Source organism: Cuculus canorus, chromosome 18 (assembly GCF_017976375.1).
Source record: "Cuculus canorus isolate bCucCan1 chromosome 18, bCucCan1.pri, whole genome shotgun sequence".
In the NCBI taxonomy this organism is placed as follows: domain Eukaryota; kingdom Metazoa; phylum Chordata; class Aves; order Cuculiformes; family Cuculidae; genus Cuculus; species Cuculus canorus.
The window spans coordinates 6,600,307-6,619,024 of NC_071418.1; the positions used below are offsets into that span (position 1 = coordinate 6,600,307).

At 57.6% G+C, this 18,718-nt stretch overlaps 1 protein-coding gene across 13 annotated transcripts; it reads left to right on the plus strand.

Moving 5' to 3' along the window:
* The first annotated feature begins 224 nt into the window (after nt 1-224).
* CEP131 (centrosomal protein 131) lies at nt 225-17,947 on the plus strand. Of its 13 annotated transcripts, none has more exons than XM_054083347.1 (27): nt 225-265; nt 2,710-2,908; nt 3,892-3,977; nt 4,699-4,813; nt 5,197-5,315; nt 5,808-5,921; nt 6,032-6,181; nt 6,554-6,671; nt 7,429-7,545; nt 8,583-8,751; nt 8,847-9,004; nt 9,128-9,352; nt 9,653-9,844; nt 9,977-10,114; nt 10,701-10,826; nt 10,919-11,035; nt 12,499-12,528; nt 13,595-13,697; nt 14,016-14,214; nt 14,497-14,604; nt 14,801-14,918; nt 15,075-15,149; nt 15,238-15,380; nt 15,625-15,802; nt 15,927-16,123; nt 17,573-17,633; nt 17,733-17,947. In XM_054083347.1, exons 2-27 carry the CDS (start codon nt 2,732-2,734, stop codon nt 17,805-17,807), a joined length of 3,408 nt encoding a protein of 1,135 aa, XP_053939322.1. In that variant the 5' UTR covers nt 225-265; nt 2,710-2,731; the 3' UTR covers nt 17,808-17,947. The 13 variants fall into 13 exon arrangements, with proteins under 13 accessions (XP_053939322.1, XP_053939324.1, XP_053939323.1 ...); XM_054083349.1 differs by lacking the exon at nt 225-265 and adding an exon at nt 271-292 and having other exon boundaries at nt 17,733-17,946; XM_054083348.1 differs by lacking the exon at nt 225-265 and adding an exon at nt 1,445-1,888 and having other exon boundaries at nt 17,733-17,946.
* Nucleotides 17,948-18,718: the final 771 nt, after the last annotated feature.

The following is an 18,718-nucleotide window of genomic DNA, read 5'->3' on the forward strand; positions in this document are numbered from 1 at the left end:
CCCCCACCCTATAGCATCCCCCTTATCCCCAGCCCCTGCTTAAGCCCCGCCCCTTCCACTGTAGGCCACGCCCTTTCCACTGTAGGCTCCGCCCACAACACATCCCATTGGTCTCCCCGCACAGGCCCCTCCTCACTTCCCCCACCCACGCCCCGCCCCTATTCCTCTTCAGCCAATCGCCGCGGGCCCCTCCCCCGCCCGCCTCTCCCCATTGGCCGCTCCCCCCCCTCCGGCCCCGCCTCGTGCCGGGCGGCGAGCGGCGGCGGTAGGGGCTGCGCGGGGCGCGGGGGCGGTGGGTGCGCCTGAGGGGGACAGGGCAAGAGCCCCGGCCCGGACTCACCCTCGGTGCTTCCTCCTCGTCCCCCTTTGGTCCCCTTTCCTCCTCCTTTAGTCCTCTTTCTGTCCCCTCTTCTCCCTCCTCACTGCAGCTCAGCTGTTGCCCCACTCTGTCCCCCTTTTGGGCCCCTCTCGCCCTCCCTTTGGACTCTCCTCTTTTCTTCTTACCCCGACTCTGCCCTCACCCCCCCCCTTCGGCCCCCTCTGGGCCTTCCTTGCGCCCCTCTGTGCCCCCTTACTCTCCTCCATTTCGCCTCACTCTGGTCCCTCCTCCTCTCCTCCCCCTCTTCTTCCCCGCCTCGTCAGACCTCTCTCTTCTCCCTCCCCCTTTGGACACCCCCTCAAAACCCCCCTTTTTCCCCCCCCCCCCCCCCCCCCGACTTCTTTCTTCTCCCTTCCCCTCTGGAATCCCCTCGCCTCCCCTCTCCTTTTCCCTCTCTGGACTCCTTTATTCTCTGCCCTCAAGACCGCCCTCCTCTTCCCGCTCCTCTGGTCTCTCTGTGCCCCCTCACCCTCCTCTGGGCCCCCTTTCGCCCCTCTCCGGTCCTCCTAACCCCCCTCTTCTCCCCCCACTGGACCCCCCTGCTCTCTTCCTTCTGGATCCTTCTCTTCTCCCTGCTCTGGCCCCCTCTGGTCCCCTCCTTGTCCCCTCTGCCTCCCCCTTCTCTTTCTTCTCTGGCCCCTCCTCCTCTTCCCCCTCCCCTTTACCCTCCTCTGGTCCCTCCTTGCCCCTCTCTTCTCTTTCCTCTTCTCCCCCATCCGGACCCTTCTCTTCTCCTCCCCTCTTCTTACCTCCCTCTGCCCCTCACCCCGCTCTGGCCTCTCTTTGCTCTCCTCTGCCCCCTCTATTGCCCCTTCTATCCCTCCTTGCCCCATCTGTGCTCTCTCACCTTCTTCCAGGCCCCCTTTGCCCTACTCTGGTCCCTTCTCACCCTTTGGCCCCTCTCTGGACACCCCTCCTGCCCCCCTCAGACGCCTCCCCCTTTCCCCTCCTCTGCCTCCTTTATTGCTCCCCATCTGGTCCCTCCTTGCCGCCCTGTGCCCTCACACCCTCCTCTGGTCCCTCTTTACCCTTCTTGCCCCTCTCTGGGCCCCCTTTGCCCCTCTCTGGGCCCCCTTTGCCCCTCTCTGGTCCCTCCTTGTGCCCCTCTGGCCTCCCTTTGCCCCCTTTTTTGCCCCCTCATCCTTCTCTAGGCCCCTTTCTGGTCCCCCTTCACCCACCTCTGGGCTCAGTCCCCTCTGTGTCCCCCTTCTGGTCCCTTTTGCCCCCATTCTGGTCCCCTCTTGCCCTCCTGTGGGTCCCCCTTGCAGCTTGGAGCCCCTCATCCATGTTGGTGCTCCCGTGTGGGGCCTGGGGTTGGGGGAATCCTGGGCTTTGACAGCTTGGGAACCTGAACTGGACCGCAGCCTGGGCGCTGTGGGGTTTGAGCCTTGGTGCTCCGTGCCTGAGCCGTCTTATCCTGGTGTTTTCCCCTCCGTTTCCATCGAGAGCCCTTTGTTTACCTGGGTTGTTGGAGGCCGAGGCATTGCCAAGCTTCGGTGGAGCCCCAAGGCAGGGTGAAACCAGAGCTGCTGGGGGAAGGTGGATTTAGGGGTGGTTTGTGGATTTTAGGGGTGGGGGTGGTTTGTTGCTGTGGAAAGAAATAAAGTGATATAGTAACGGTGTCTGCCTGGGGTGAACGACAGATCCCGGCTCAGCGCTGTGCCAGGAGGAGATGTGAGAGGGAAGGGGATTCATCTCTCTGCCTTCGGAGAGGGAATAACTGCTTCTGAATGGCTCCTTAGCAGTGATCCGGAGCGCTTGGTGGGGGAAGGATCCCATGGGAGCTGCCTTGTTGCTGTTCCAGCATCGCTGCCCGAGGCAGGGCGCTGGGTGAGCTGAACCCCAGCCTTAGCAGAAGGGACCATTCTGGGCTTGTGTGTTCCTCTCCCAGCCATGGTCCAAGTGGAGGGAAGGAGCCCAGTGTAGGGAGCAGGGCTTTTCTCCTCTGTCTCGGCCATCTGCTGGCCTCGGAGTGAGTGTCCCTGCTCGTAAATGGGGCAGCAGGTCATGGGGTGGGGCGTTTGGTCCAAGCAGTGAGGAGGTGGTTGCTGGTGTTGGACACTGAGGACTTCCCCTGGAGCCAGGCCTCGTGCTCAGGGTTATTTAGCAGGGGATTGGAACTGGATGGTCTTTAAGGTCCATTCCAACCCCAACCATTCTATGATTTGTTGTGTGGAGAGGAAGGTGTTTTGTCGCATTTGAAAATGGTTCTGGCTCTGTATGCTGGCATTTGTAGGAGGCAACTGGGAGCAGAACGTATGTTTTCCTTGCTGCATGAGGCTGGATGTGCTCTTCGTGCCTTCACTTTTCTGTTTGTGCTGTTCTTCCAGGGCCCCTTCTCTCTGCTTGAACATGAAGAGCACCCGCAGCAGCTCCTCCTTCCAGGGCGCCGGTTCCAGCAGCGTGGATCTGAGCCTGACGGGCCTTCCCGCGCCGCTTTTGCGGCGCCCCGGCAGCGCCTCTCCTGCCAAGCACATGGCACGCTCCATCTCGGTCACCGCTGACAGCAAACCCAAGAGGAACACTCTGGTGAGTCCTGGGCAGAAGAAATTCCTCATCCCTGCTGCTTGGGGCAGGGAGGCGTGTGTGGCTGGGCTGTGGGATGCCTTGGTGCATGCTGACTCTCCCACGCTGGGCTTCAAAGCGTGGCCTGGGATAGGAGGCAGCCTAGGGTCCCCCCAGCACCGTGTGGCAGGGCTAGGGGTTTGTGGGGAGCAGCCGTGCTGCCTTCAGGAGGGGAGAATGAGTCTGGTCTTGGTGCCGGTTGGAGATGGAGCTCTGGGTGTTGCTGTACCGTGCGCTCTCCAAATCTGATTGTCCTCAATGATGCGCTGATCATTAGATCTCTTCTCGATGCTTTAGCATATGCAGAGGAGTGAGTAGGGAAGCATCAGGCTTCACTCTTTTCCCTTCCTTGCCCTTCACCCCCCCTGTGCTGATTTCCTTCTTCAGCTCCCAAATTCCTGTGATCAGCTGCTGGATGCTGTGGGGTTTCCAAGCCCAGCCATTGCCATTCTGAGCACCCTCCTTTCCTGCTGTGATCAGCAGGAGCCAGGACTTGGCATCTCACTGAGTATGGGTTTCTGTGAGTGTGTTTCCAGCAGAGTGAATGAGCGCTGGGTACTTACTGGGCTTTGTGAAGGTCCAGTAGCGGAGTCTCTGTGCTTTTTGCTGACTAATCCCTGCTGCCTTGGCAGTTTTCCCTCACGCTCCTTCCCAGGGCAGGTAGCGAGCACAGCTCAGCTCAGCTCAGCTCACACAAACAAATGCGTTCCTGCTGGCTCGGCAGCAGCACGAGAGCTGGAGAGGGAGCAAAGTGTCATTGCACTCAAGGAGAGACTGTGAGGATATCGGAAGCATCGCGTCAGGCCTGAGTGGAGGGGGAGCACCACTGGCAATGCTATTTTAGGACACCTGACTCACAGGGGCAGCCTAGGCCAGGCAGCCCAGCTCTGCCTGCTTGTGCTCCTCCTTAACATCGCTGCTGAATTTGAGCATGCTCTGCTCTGCAGGAAGATGCGGGATCCCGGGCTATGAACAACCTCCGGAGGTCCAACAGCACCACCCAAGTGAACCAGCGGGTGAACAGCGCGTGCAGGTACAGCTCCAGCTGCTGGGCAGTGTCTGTCTGTCCCACAGAGGCCACTGTGAAACCCCATGGCCTCCTTTGTCCTCTGGGGGAACCAGAGCCTTTCAAAACTGTACACTAAGCCATGTCATACCCATCGGGGGTTACAACCTGGCCTTGGAAAGCCAAGCTCTGTATTTATTTAGGTTTTTTTTTGAGGAGAGGTGATTAGGATTTGGAGAAACAGTGTATTTCTGTGGCTGGGAAGCCTCTGTCACAGAAGACACTCAATTCAATTCCAAGGGACAGGACTGTTCACTTACAATAGCCCCTTGTGGACCCTTCAGACCGTAGCTGGGCTGTGTTGGGAGATGAAAGTTCTCCTCCTGTCTCCAGTGACCTTGCAGGGGCTGTCTCTGAATCACGATTCTCTTGTTGCCCTGTGCCCATCCCTTTAATATATTCTAATCACCATACATTATGCTGAAGTCTAAATCTCTGTATAAAACCAATCACTCAGGTTTTGTGGCTGTGAAATGACTCTCCAGCCCTCTTTTTCCCCGTGTTACAACAGCAGACTTGAGGTGTGCCTCAACTCTGTGCTGTGTGTGCTGTCAGAGTGCCCTGCCACCAGCCTCTGCAGGATGGGAATCCTGCTATCGCTGTTGTGTTGCCATTTGTCTGCATGCAATATTAACTCCAGAACATGTGTTCTTTCCTCCTCTCTGCCTTCCCTGGGTTCGGGCTGAAGCTTAGAGCAGAGCGGAGACTTCCTGACCTTCTTTGAGAGCAGTTCTGGGGGCAGAAAGAAACCGACAAGTCTGAGCAAAACCTCCACAGAAAAGAAAACCACGTGGAATGTCTTGGTGAGGATGGGGATGTCCTGGGATGTGTGGGCGAAGTTAGTGCTGCCTGACTGGGTTTGTGGAGGAGCTGGAGGGTTTTTCTAGGCCCGAGGATGAGGTGGTACATCCATGATGACCAGGCTGGTCCTTCCTCAGCCTGCAGGCAAAGCTGGCACAGTTTGAATGGCCAGCATACTTGGTCTTGTCTCTGTCCGAGGGCCATTGGCCCATCACCTCCATGCTCCCGGCTCCTCAGGAGGCAGGCGGTGGTGCAGGCAAAGCCTCGAGGGTGCTGTGCTGCAGAACTTGTGTGTGGGAGAAGCTGGCTGCTGAAGGAAGAGGGTGGTGGTTGAGGACATGGGTTTGGTGCTTGCCTGTGTTTATACCTGTGCACTCTGTGGCAGGATGACCAGCCGCGAGCATTCCTGGGCCCCTCTGGCTCCCACGGCATTGAGCCACCAGCAGGCATGAGGAGGAAGGAAGCTGCTGTGCTTCTGGCTGCCAACTTCACTGCCAACAACAGGTAGGAGGGCTGTCACTGAACCAGAGCTGGTCTGGAGTTCGGAGGAACCGCAGGGAGAAAGCACCTGGGCAGAGGAGGGGGTGCTGGTGCTCTGCCTCTGTTGGGGCAGATGGGCGATGATGTGTCCTGAGGCCAGGACACCCCTGGAACCTGCACAGGAGCTCCATAGGTGTGTGGGAGAAGCTGCTCTTACTCTAGGAAAGGGAATGAGTAAAACTTGAGCCCTTCAGGGCCAGGAGAGACACAAGCCAAGACTAGGTGTAGAATAGCCCAAGCAGGAGGCTGTAGGTCTGCTTGGGCTGTGTCTGTCTGTGCATCCATAACAGCTCCCGAGGAGCAGGCGGGTCACTTGTGAGCCCTCTTCTGCTCCTCCCCTTCATGGTCCAGATGGTCATGATTGGGTTGAAGGTTGCCATGCAGGGAGCATCCATGCTGCATGCTGTCCCCTTCAGATCCAGCAAATCCTAACACCTCGTCTTCTTTCCACAAAAGGAGCAACAAGGGCGCGATGGGCAACTGTGTCACCACCATGGTGCACAACAACTACTCCATGGCTGAGAAGGGCCCTGCACCCAAAAGCTCCAACCAGGCACCCAGTTCCCTCAAGTAAGTGCGGTGGGGTCCTGGCTTGGGGGCTGAGCTGACCCCATGCTCGTGTGCTGATGTGGCACAGGACAAGGCAGGATGATGCCAAGTAGCTTCCTATTCTTCCTTAGCAACGTTGTCAAAGCAACCTCAAATGAGGACAGTGAAAGCAGCAGCTTTGTGAAATTGCAGAAGAATTTCTCCAGCAACAACATCATGACCCACAACAACAACAGCAGCCTGACTCGGAGGAAGGAGGTGACCGAGGAGGAGGCAGAGAGGTGAGGTGGAGCTGGTGCATGATGGCTGGTGGGAAGAGCCTGGAAGGATGAGCTCAGGATACCTGGTAGCAGTTTATCCTGTGAGACTCCAGATTTGGGAAGGGCTGCTCTTAGTGCACCCGCAGTGGCTGATTTGCCCTCTGTGTGACTTGGCTCTGGACTTTGAGTTGTCATCATCAAAGGCACAAGTTCCTCCCACCCCTAAACTCATCCTGGGAAAGGGCCTGGTTAAGTCGGGGTGTGAAGGGACAGAAGAGGTCCTGGTGCTGTGGATGAGCAGCCAGGGCTCTGCTGGAGTGGGTTGGGGTGGTGCTGCCTGTCTGGAGGCTGAGGGTGACCCTGGGACTGCGCTGATGCTCCTTCTCCCCGCAGGTTTATCCAGCAGGTGAACCTGGCTGCTGTCACCATCCAGCGCTGGTACCGACGCCACTCACAGCGGCGCAAGGTGGGAGCCGCGGCTCTGGAGCGCCTGCTGGCTTCCAAAAGGGAGGTCAGTCCTGCTGCTGCCTTGTTGTGCAGATCCCTCCCACACCCGTGTCCCACTTGCCTCGCTGCCAGGGGAATTTTGAGTCCCTTTATTTGACAGACCCTCCGACTGACTCCTGAGCTGTGGAGATGACAGACTTTTGGCTGTCCAGAGCGCTGAGGAGGTCCCAGCCCCGCAGGGATGCAGAGGGGAGCGTGGATTTGGCTCCAGTGGGAGTTCAGGCCGGGAAGCTCTGGGCTCAGCGCTGCACAGCTCCGGTCTCCCAGCTCCCTTCTCTGCGAGCAGGCAGACCTTGGCAGTAGCACACAAATCCTGCTCAATTTTTATTGTCTCGGACATGCTGGTGGCCGGAGGAGGGATACCCTGTCTCAGTTCATCATAGCGAATCAGTAATGAGCTGGCTTATTAGCGAGTGACGAGTCATCTGCAGCTATTTGTGTGTCTTTGTGTTCAATTATTTATCCCAATAACAAAAAATACCGTAGCTCTTGCATGTGAGAGTCTATTTTTAAGCCTTGTCTCCTCGTTGGTTTCAGACCCAGATGACTAATAATTGCATTTAGTATCTAAAGAAAATAAGCTGCTCTAAAGTGGAGCTTTTCTGAGGGCTCTTCACCTGCACAGTGGGAAGGATTGGGAGGATGGAAAGCCTGGATATAGGGTGACCTCAGGTGCTGTGTGCACTTTCCCACTTCTCTGCTGTGAGTGGTGTGTGCTGAGAAGCTCTCACTAACATTTTATTTACCCTCCTCTCTGGAAGGAAAGGCAGCAGCAGATGGAGGAAGGGAATATCCTGGATTTGCAGGAGAGGAAGGATGAGGAACGCCGGAAGATACGAGAGGAGAAGGCACGCCTGGCCCGACGTGCTGCCATCCAGGTAGGAATGAGGAAAGGGCACTGTGGCCTCTGTGAGGACAGTTTGTTGGCATCTCCTTGTGAGGCGGTGAGAGGGCCTCTCCTCTGCATCTCCTGGGGCTTTGCGAGAGGCAGAATTAGAGCTAGCCTTGGAAATGGAGTTGCTCCCTATGGAGATGGAGGTGCCACAGAGCAGTTTCCTGTTGTGCTCATGCCAAGCCTTGGCAGCTCTTTTGGAGCTTGCGAAGGCAGTGCTGGTTTTGATCTAGTTTTTGGGAAAAGGGTGACAATGTTGAAACGGGGAGAACTGCAGCTCCGTGGAGTGGCTGAGGATGAGAGTGCCTTGGGAATGGGACCCTCCTCGGGAGCGGAGTCCCTCCAGGGTGGGCTGAGCACCGCGCTGTGCCTGCTGACAGGAAGCACCTCGCTGTCTTCACCCTGTTCTTGCAGCCCGCTTTGCAGCAGGAAAGGGCTGACACTTCTGGGGCACAGATGAAAGGCTGGCACGGACTGCCAGGAGTTGTGTGTTGGCTTACAGTATAGCTGAAGATGTTTTTAAAATCTCCAATTTCTCTTTGCCCTAAATGGAATCGTATTTCAGTTTGGGGGAGTGAGAGAGAGACAGCAGTGAGCAGCCCGAGGACAGCAAAATGCTGCAACAGCTTGCGAACACGTGCCTGTGACTTCCCAAAACTCGGCTAAGGCAGTCCCTAGGGCACTGCGGCGTCGCTGCACTGCATGGCGCTTGGCCTTTGGGATTTGGAGGCTCTTTACGGAGCTGCAAAGGACACAATGCAGGGGCATGTGCACAGCTCTTGTTCACATGTGGAGCTGGCAAAGACCATAGCCACCGCCTCTCCTCCACTCAGAGCAGTGAGGAGCAGAGCTGTTGGTCCTGTGCTTTCCCTTTCTTGATAGTCCCCCTTGTTAGCCCTTCAGCAGCATGCTTATGGGTTGCTGCTGTCTCCCAGGCCCTCGCTGACCCCTGAAGCAGTCCAGGGGTTCATCAGAACTTTCCCCGTGCTGGGCAGGATGCTGATGACTTCTCTGTCCCTACAGGAGCTGCAGCAGAAAAGGGCCCAAAAGGCTTTGGACGCAAAACGTTTGGCAGAAGAAGAGCTTATGCTGGTGAAGGAGAGCAGGAGGGTAGCAAAGAAGAAGCCTGCCAAACCTTCTTCTGCAAGGAATGTCAGTCCAGCCAGCAGTATCACCAAAGCCAATAACGCTGGTGAGTCCCTTCTGCAGGTCTCCAGTGCTCCTTCTCCTCATGTGTGTGACATGAGGGGAAAGGAGGATGACAGAGGGGTGGTTCTTGCTCTGAAGAGCTGCATCGAAGGGACTGGTTGTTGCAAGTGCCTGAGAACGGTCTGGTTCCTGCAGAGGCCAATTTCCACTCAGTAGCTGCAGAGCCAGAAGAAAGCGGTTTTGCAGACCTCGGCTCTGTGCCCTCGCAGGACGCTGGGACAGAGGACAAGCTGCAGGTGGGTCTGGCTTTGGCTTGTGGGGCTCCTCGCACCAGTTGTTCTACCAGGGTGGCTTTGGAACCTTTGTTGACTTCTGGGGAGATCTTACAAACTGTTTTACTGCAAAGTCTTCTCCCCTAGGATGTGAGCTCCAGAGAAATGAGTGGTGAGGACCTGGAGACCGTGGTGACTGCTCAGTCCAAGGCCACACTCAGTGAGCTGCTGGACACGCTCAGGCTGTTGGAGGAAGAGCCGGAGCTACTGCCCCCACTGAAAACCTTCAGGAAGGACAGATGTTCCTGGATGGATGGAGTAGGCAGAGGGCTGAGGCTGGTGACATCCATCCCAGGCAGAGATGGCTGCCTGGTGGGAGCAGGTTCCCCTGTGAACTGTCTTCTCCCAGCGCTTGCTGTGGAGAAGACAGCCTGGTGGAGGGCGAGAAATGCAACTGGCTCACATAGTAGAGGAGTTTGGTGCAGCCGGGTCTTGGGGCACCTGCGAGGAGGGGCAAAACTGAAGGCTGTGGTGGGAGGGTGTTAGCACAGAGGATAAGGCTGGTTACTGGGAGGCAGTGGGATGACTGGGCTCCAGTGGTGGAGAAAAGCCACCGCCTCTTCTCTTGAGCCTTCCCTTGGGTGCTCACTCAGAGCTGTGTCTGCCCAGCAGGAGCCCAGCTCCAATTCCCTGACTGCTGATAACTTGGAGAAGTTTGGGAAGCTGAACCACTCTCCGGGGGTCCCTGAGGATGGGGCTCTGCTCTCAGAGGCTAAGCTCCAGAGCATCATCAGTTTCCTGGATGAGATGGAGAAGTCTGAACAGGAGAGGCCCCGGTCGGCTGCCTCGGCCACACAGCGGGAGGTAAGTGCTGAAGTGAGAGCCTATTTGTGTTGGAGAGGTGGTGCAAGACTCTGGTGGTAAGGATCTCCCATCTCCTTGTCCTGGTTCCAGGTGGTCCCCACATGCTTCTAATCATTTTTTTCCCTGTGACAGGGTCTCCTCTCGGAAGAGGAGCTAGCTCACTTGGAGCAGGCGTCTGCTGTTGCCACGGAGGTCACAAGCTCCATCATGAGGCTTAAACTGGAAGTGGAGGAGAAGAAGCGAACCATCAGCCTGCTGCAGACGGCCCTGGTGTGTGAGCCAGATGCTCTTGCTTGCTGGGGAATGAAGACTAAAAGCCTTCAGCAGATGTTTCCTGGGGCAGTGGCTTTGAAGCACAAAATCAGGGCTCTGTGAACAGAGTTTCTCATCTGTGTCCCCAGCAGAGCAGTGCAGCATTCCTGGAGCTAGTGCCGAGGAGGCAGAGGGCCAGAGGCTGCTGGGCATGCTGCAGTCCCAGTCGCTGTTAGCATGGGAAAGATCTACAAGATCCTTCTCAGTCTGGTGTGGGTTTTGCTCTGATTTCTCTTTGCTGCCCCCCTGCTTTGAGAAACTTCTTCAAACTGCCCTCCGTGGCAGGTGCCTGGCTGCTCCAGAAGCCCTTGGTCAGGACTGGGTCGAAACCCTTATTTTCCTCTGATCCACGGGGGTTTGGGTGTTCTTGCTGGCAGCAGGGCAGGCAGGAGGTATGAGTACCAGGGACTGGGATTTAGCTGTGTTCCTCTTTGTCCTGGCCTGGCAGTGCGTTCCAGGTTTATTATCTCCTGTACACATGCTGGGGCTTGTGTAGCTTCTCCCTCTTAATGTCCCATGGCTCTTTCTCGTGTACATCCAAAAGGCTCAGCAGAGGGAACTGACTGTCCGGCACGTCAAACAGACTGAGGAGGAGCTTGGCCACCAGCTCAAGCTGCAGAGGGAACAGTATGAGGCAGCTATCCAGAGGCACCTGGCCTTCATCGACCAGGTAATGCCCCATCCCAACTCAGGCTGCTTCTTCTGAAGCCAGAAGGGGAGGTTGCTGTACCCTGCCTGATGCCTCCTCTTTGCCCTGCGCAGCTCATTAATGATAAGAAGGTGCTGAGTGAGAAGTGTGAAGCTGTGGTAGCTGAGCTGAAACAAGTGGACCAGAAGTACGGCAAGAAAATCAGCCAGATGCAGGAGCAGCATGAGCTGGTGAGGGGATGGGGAAGGCAGGAGGACAGGGAGAGGAGACGTGCCACCACCAGAGGTGGTTGGTTTTGCTCCCAGTTGTTCTACAGAGCCCTTCTCCATGCACAGAGAGTCTGTGTGACCTGCAGGGCTTTGCCCTGGCTCCCCACAAGGCTGCTGTCCTCTGCTGCCCAAATCCAGGCGCATGGGACTGACCACAGGACAGTGCCACCTCCCAGGGCCTCTGCTTGGGAAGACCCTTCCCACACATCCTACTGTGGACAGAGGTGTCCCCTGGCTTGGGGGTGACGGGGGGATCTCACTTCAGCAGAGTTGAAAGCAGGCGCTGGCACAAACCTGATGCTGCAGATAAATTTGTACCCGTGGCCGCATCCTTCTGAGCTGGGTGACTTCCAGCCTCCTTCGCAGGCATGGGGATGCTCTTGGAGCTAAGTGGGGACAAGATTATAAAGGAACAGGGGATGTAAGACAGTAACAGACCTCTGTGGGTTTCACTGGGTGTTTGCACCCAAACACGCAGAGGGCTGTTTCCACAGTGAGCTGTGCCTCGGGACCCTGCTCTGGGGGGTACTGCCTGCTCCTGGGAGCTGGCTGGGACCTTCCCTCGGGAGCGTGCCGGAGCTCTCTCTCCTGCAAATGGAGATGGCTCTGCTCACCCTGTGCTGGCCTGGCAGGAAGGCAGCGCTGCTGACTCACAGCTTTTCTGTGGGGCTCGTCCTGGCCCTGCTGACCTGGCCCCTGCTCGCCCTTGGCCTTGCAGCCGAGCTCATGCGCAGGGCTCTGGAGTTGGGCAGGCGTTTGCACCATCCTGAGCCTGCTGAGACAGACGTCTTCCTGCAAACAAAGTGTAGGCTCATTTTGCCCACTTGGCCTCACTGTTTAAGCCCGAGTTTTGATCTCAGCTGAGAGCAAGAAGCCAGTGCAGTGTTGCTGTCCTTGGAGCCTGGAGGAACCCCTTTCCTTGGAGGGACGGGGCTGGTTTTGCTGGGGCAGAGAAGGTGCCTCCATTACTTTTGCTCTGCAGTCACAGCAGGGCAGCAGCACTAGGAACCATTGCTATGTTTGCTCTGCTGTCTCTTTGTTGTCCCTGTTCCTGGTGAGCCAGGCTCCTGGCTCTGCTGTACGTCTCCCTGCTTTCTCTCAATGGTGGGAGGCAACCACCGAGGGACATTTGTCCCTGTGGGGTCCCTGGTTGCCAGAGCAGGTCCCCAGCCATGTGGCACATTCTCTGGCTGGCTCTGCCCCTGTCCTGGAGCTGCTGTAGCCAGTGGTAGTGCCAGGCCCTTGGCACATCTGCTCACCTGCCCAGTTTGTCCGTGCCTCCTGTCACTCCCATGGGACTCCTTCCTGGTGCTCTCACATACACACGACTGTTTGGTTTTGCCTCTTTGCCCTGCTTTGTCCCCTCTCCCCCATGACTTCGCCATTCCCCTTCTCTCTCCATCCCCTCCTTTCTTTCTCCCCAGGTCTGGCGCACTTTGGGTCCCTTTTGTGAGGTAAATGTGGTCTTTCCTCTTTTTTGTGTCTTGCCCTTCTGCTCTTACACCCTGACCGGCTCCGCAGGCTCCTGCAGGCAACAGGGCTGGGCTGGGAACTCGGCAGCAGGGTCAGCCCCAGGGAAGAGCCCCTTACCCTGTCTCCCCAGGCCATATGTTCAGCTGCTGCCTTCAGGCTGTCCCATCTTCCCATGCCTATTTTCCTGCCCGTTTTTCCCTAAGAGTGAGTCCCATGCTGCTATTCCCTGTGCCTCTCCACACAGCAGCTGAGTAGCGAGGCCCTGGGTGTCCAGCCCCACACTCGCCTTCCAGAGTTGTGTGTCCACATCCTGCAGGCAGACATCGTCTGCCTGTGCCGAAACAGAACCATTTCTGGCCAGGCTGGGCCTCTCTCACCAGGAACTCCAGCACAGAAGCAACATTGCCGAGTGCTTTGACCGGCTTTTGCTGACAGGAGTGCTGGGGAAGAGCTCCGGGAAGCAGGGCCTGTGCATTTCTCCAGCTATTTTTTTGCTGGAGAGGAGAGCCAAGGAGGTAAATGCAGGCAGAGGAGGAAGTGAGAGCAGTGGCTGTGCGGCCTTCATCTTTGAAGAGTTTTGGGGTGCTGCAGGAGCTTGTTCTGCAGTGGTGTTAGGTGGTTGATCTGTCTGTCCTCCTGCTGGAGGCTCTTCTACACCAGGGAGATTGAAGGCTGCAGAGGGAAGTGTCTTCACACACAACCCTGCCTCTGCGGACAGATGGGCTGCCCGGTGTACAAGGACTGTCAGCAGCCCCAGCTCTGCTCTCCTGTCTCAGCCAGCGAGTGTTTTCCCAAGAGTTTTGTTCTTTTCCCTCATGCTCAGCATCCATGGGACAGCAGCAGCCCCATCTTGTGAGGGAGAAGGCAGCACTGGGAGAGCGTACGGCGGCTTCTCTGGACTAGGAGAACGTGCCTGGCCAGGACTGCATGTGTCTGTGCACATCTCAGGCTGTCTGCTCTCACCTGCGACTCAACAGCCGGGCTCCAGCTAACAGGACTTTTCTCCCCTCGCTTGTCTCTGAAGCATCTCCATTTGCTTCCAAACAGGAGATTAAGAAACTGAAGGAACTGATGAGCGCAACAGAGAAAATCCGGCGGGAGAAGTGGATTGATGAGAAAACCAAAAAGATCAAAGAAATCACTGTGAAAGGTACAGGCTCATTCCCTTGGTGGTGGCTGCAGTTGGGCTGGTGCAGAGGTCATGGTGGTGCTGGTCCAGGAGAGGAGTTGTGCCTGCAGAAGCTGCTGGCAGTTGGAGGAGCCCTCAATGTGGGCAGTCCATGCTCCCTGTGTTTGGTAGAGGAAGAAGCTAGAGAGCAAGAGAGCCCCTGCGTCCTCCCCTCTTTTCTTATCAGGCCCTCTTTGGTAGTTGTTGTGTTTGCCGCCTCCTGGCCAGCACCAAGGGTGCCGGTGTTGGGGTCTGGACAGCCCCAAGGCCGAGTGGTAACTGTCCTTCCCGCTGCCCCAGGGCTGGAGTCGGAGATCCAGAAGCTCATCACCAAGCACAAGCAGGATATCAAGAAGCTGAAGATGCTGCACGAGGCTGAGCTGCTGCAGTCGGACGAGCGGGCTGCTCAACGCTACAAACGACAGGCAGAGGAACTGCGGGGCATGCTGGAGCGGGAGGAGGAACAGAGCCAGCGGGAGAGGGAGCTGGCCCAGCAGCGGTATGTGGTCACGGGGGTAGGCTTGAGGGTGGTTTGGGGCCCATAGCCTGGGGGGTGATGTCCAACACCTTATGTGTCAGGGGGTTACTGATATTTGCAGTTAAAATCCGTGGGGAGCAACCCCTTTCTCGCCACCAGTCTGAAATGGGAGATGCTGGTGAAGCAGGAGCATCCTCCAGTGTTGGACCAGCCTCTGGTTGGCCATGGAAGGGATGGGTCAGGGTGGAGAAGCGGACAAATACCTGAAGCCAGCCACATCCCTGAAGCTGCTCTGCCCCACAGGTGTGAGCAGCAGCTGGAGCAGGAGGAACGGGCACTGCAGCAGCAGCGGCGCCGGCTTTATGCCGAGGTAGCTGAGGAGAAGGAACGGCTCAGCCAGCAAGCAGCCAGGTGAGAGGGCCAGCAGCAGGGCCCACATGGCAGCCAAGGGCTGGAAGCAATGCTGAGCTCAGGGCTGGTTTCCCAGGGCAGGCTCCTGTGGGAAGAGGGCTGGTGCTTGAGGGGGGCTTAGAAGGAACAGCCCGAGGAGGGGATGGTGAGGCTGGGCTGGCGCGGACATTGGTAGCTGTGATCTATGTGTGGGCAGGCAGAGAGCAGAGGTGGAGGAGCTGCGGCAGCAGCTGGAGGCGAGCAGCTTGGCCATCACCAGGATGCTGAAGGAGGAATACGCAAAGGAGAAGGAGGAGCAGGAGAGGCGGCATCAGGTCTGGTTTTCCCGTCGCCTCTGAGCCCTGGATTGCTGTTCTTGGATGCAAGCACCTGGCTGCGGTGACCTATGATGGCACTGAACCCCACTGGGCTGGTGCTGGAGCTGCTGCCAGCTGCTGGAGCTGAGTGGTGGTTGTCCTGTTGCTCCTCAGGCAGAAGTGAAGGTGCTGAAGGACCAGCTGGAGCTCGAGAAGCAGACCTGGGAGGTGAACTACATGAAGAAGGAGGTAACAGCAAGAGGTGCCCTTCTCCAAAGGTGCGTCACCCATGGGCTCCAAGAGAGATCAAGGCAATATTTGCCGTCTCTGTCTTCAGGAAGCCTGGCTGCTCTCCCGGGAGCGGGAGCTGCGGGAGGAGGTGAGGAAGGAGAGAGACAAAGAGATCGAGTTGGTGATTGAGCGCCTGGAAGCTGATATGTCCTCAGCCAAAGAGGAATGTGAGAGGGCAGCGGAGAACAGGTGAGGGGGAAAGGAAGCAGTGAGTCTGTGAGTCCCCACTCCAGAGAGCACCCTGCAGGTGTGAGCAGCATTTAGGAGGAGCGGCTGGCAGGGATAAATTCTTCCTGAGGATACAGTCCTGGATTTCCCATGGGGCGAATCACCACCTTGCTGCTGTGTTGTCCCTCCTGCATCTCGAAAGTGGCTGGTGATGGTCCCTGCAGCACTGGGCTGAGCCAGGCTGCCTGTCCTTTCCTTCTGTTAGGATTAAGAGAATCCGAGACAAGTACGAGGTAGAGCTCCAGGAGCTGGAGAAATCTGAGCGGAAGCTGCAGGAGCGCTGCAATGAGCTGAAGGGGCGGCTGGCAGAGCTGGAAGGGGAGAGCATTCGTCTGCAGGGGCTGCTGAAGCACAAGGAGCAGGAGGTGGAGGAGCTCCAGAAGGTGAGTGAGGAGCAGAACCTGGGGCTCCGGCTCCTCTCACTGCTCCCTGTCCTACATGTCTCTGTCCCCCTGCCATGCCCTGTCCCTGTCAGCACCGTGATGTCACCTTTCTGCCCTGCTGCAGGCAAGGGACCAGCTGGTTGAAGAGCGGAACAGCCTGGCTGAAGTGATCCGGCAGGAGTTCACTGACAGGCTGGTGGGGACAGAGAACGAGAACAAGCGGCTAAAGGCAGAGATGGCGGAGATGAGAGCCCGGCAGCGCCTGGAACTGGACAAGGTGGTACGGGAGAAGGACAAAGAGCTGGAGGAGGTTCACAGGAGGTGAGGCTGCCTGGGGTTCACTGCTCTGGGCTCAGAGCTAGGGCTGTGGGTGCAGAGCTGGCCTGGGGTGTGCCGAGGAGCGTGTCTGCAGTGTTGTAGCCTTGGGTACAGCTTCCAGTCCTGTCACACCAAATGGGCAGCAGAGTCACCCATGCTGGCTGCCAGCTCAGCCACCCGGAATCCTCTGACCCTTGTGATTTCTGGTCAGCTCTGTGTCATCCTGTCTCCAGGGCTACTCCCTTGCATGCCTGGAGGGCAGCTGGAGCAGTGTGAGGGCTCCTCCCTGGAGAGGCCAGAGGTGCGCAGCTCTGCCTGTGGTTTGTCCTGGGCAGGAGCTCTGCCAGTGGGCAGGGCTAAAGGTCACCACCTGGAGGTCTCTGCTGTGGGTAGCACGTGATACCTGTGATTGCAGCCACCATATCTTGCTCCACAGATTTGTCCCTCCAGAGAGGCCAGGCAAACAATTCCTCTGCCCCAAGCGTAGGTGGGGGAGCAGCCTGTGGTGGGTCAGGGCTCGGCTGGCCGCTGCACAGCCACGGGGGTTGAAGGCAGCTAAGACATCCCGAAAACACCCTGGAGCCCCTGTGAGCAGGGCTGTGGCATAGGGGGTGCTGTGCCACAGGGCTCAGCTCCATCCTGTGCATGCTCAGTGGGGAGATGGTGCTGGGAGCTGGACTTGGCATTGGCCAAGGATGTGAGGCTTCCTCTTCTCTCGAGTCTGCCTGTGGGGGAGGCATTTTGCAAGTGAAAGGAGAATCGGAAGGGGAAGAGCATGTTCTCCTGTGGGAGCTCTTTCTGCGTAGGGCAGAGTGCTGTGTGCTAACGGCTTCAGTGTGACGCTGAGCCATCCTCCTGTTGGTGTCTGTACAGAGCTGCTCACCACCAGCTGTACTGAGAGGCTGTTGTACCAGCACACGGAGCTGGGCTCCAGCACATGGAGCTGGGCTCACAGCTTTCCTAGGTCTTGCCACGTGATTCCCACTCACTTTGAGACTCAGGGTTGTAGCTTGCATATGAGATAATGAGGATCCTCTTTCCCCCTTGTCCATTCTCTACAGCCTGGCAAAGGCAAAGTGCAGAAAGTCTGGTGCTCCAAGCGCCGTGGGGAAGAGGCCAGCCATGAGGCAGCATCCATGAGCTTGAGAAATGGGAAGAAACTTAAAATCCCCTCCCTGTGTGTCAATTAATTAAGTCTTGTGAAGCTCATGTCCCATTCTTCCTAGAGATTACTCGATCCAAACTGCATAAAGCTCACCAAGGGAATAAAGGCACCTATAGCATGTAACAGCACCCTGGAGCCCGGAGCAGCTGCTCGTTGGCTTGGTGCAGCGCGCAGAGGGGCTGGGCCACGCCCGCAACTGAAATCACCTTCCTGGGGCACAGGGCCAGTCTGGTGTTTGGGGCTGGGCACCAGGGATTGGGTCCTCAGCCTCTCGGTGTCTGTCTCAGGGTGAAGGCGGCTGTTGCAAGGAAGGAGGAGGGTGTGAACAGCCTTCGGAAGCAGTACGAGGTGAGTGAGGGGGGCAGTTGGCCCCGGCGCCCCTGGCCCTCAGGCTGCACCTCAGTCCCAGGGTGCAGCGAGCTCTCCCTCTCATCTGCTTTGCTGCAGGCAGCCGTGCAGAAAGCTGACCACCTGGAAGCCCTCCTGGAGCAACAGCGAAAGCAGCTGCTGGCTGCCAAATGACCACCCCTGCGTGCAGGGCTGGGCTCAGGCTCTCCCTCCCCTCTGCTGTTGTTTTTACACAGCCCGGTCCTGGTGCTGTGACTGTGAGCCCTGCCGGGGTGTTTGACAGCTTCAAGTGTTGGGTGATTGTGTTTCAACAATAAATCCGCGCTGGTTTCTACAGCCGTCTTGTTCCATGTGCGTCCCTGGGAGATGGAGACTTCTGCCTTGCTGGCATCCACCACTTCTTGTTCTTGCCTGATGCACTTGTCCCTCCCCTGTGCCTATCCATGCCTGGCCATGAGTTGCCAAGTGGGCATCAGACCCTCCCTAGCCCCTATTCCTGCGTCCTGAGATCTTACCCAGAGTAGGATGCGTGGGAGCTGCGGGTCAGGGCTGAGCTGGAGGACCCCTCATGAGCCAGCTGGAGATCTTGAGGTCAGAACTCCTGTGCTGGGGCCTGGGATGAGCCCCCCTTTTTCCAGCAGCTGGCAAGGGGGAGCTGCCACCCAGCAGCCCGAGCATGTGGGTACTTGCTCTGATGGTCTCTGGCTCCCTGCTCTGTGCTTTGCTTCCCTCCTAAAATGAAATATCCAGGATGATGCCAGGGCAGGATGTGGTCCCACAGCCTCTGTTACCTGCAAATCTCAGCACCCCGTGACAGCGACGGGAAATGCCTGCGCTGGGCCAGCGGCATCTGTTTCCTCTCGGCAGGGAGCGTGCGACTGCTCCCCTGCAGCCTTTTCTCTCCAAGGAGGCCGGGGCTCGGTGCGGGGGATGAGCAGATGTTTGCTTGTCTTGAGTCCCAGGGTGTTTCCCATCTATCCTGCTGCCCCATGCACTCAGCTGGGCAGCACAGGGTGGTCTGGCCTCTGCCCCATGGCAGAGCACCCTTCCTTCTAGGGAGAAGTGGAGCCACAGAGCGAAGTGTA

Excerpts from the sequence above, each read along its gene's own strand:
- CEP131 (XM_054083337.1), top strand. The coding sequence starts at position 2,600 with ATGCTGGCATTTGTAGGAGGCAACTGGGAGCAGAACGTATGTTTTCCT. Across the intron at positions 5,316-5,807 it reads AACTTCACTGCCAACAACAG|GAGCAACAAGGGCGCGATGG; the intron begins GTAGGAGGGCTG and ends TTTCCACAAAAG. Across the intron at positions 10,115-10,700 it reads GCCTGCTGCAGACGGCCCTG|GCTCAGCAGAGGGAACTGAC; the intron begins GTGTGTGAGCCA and ends TACATCCAAAAG.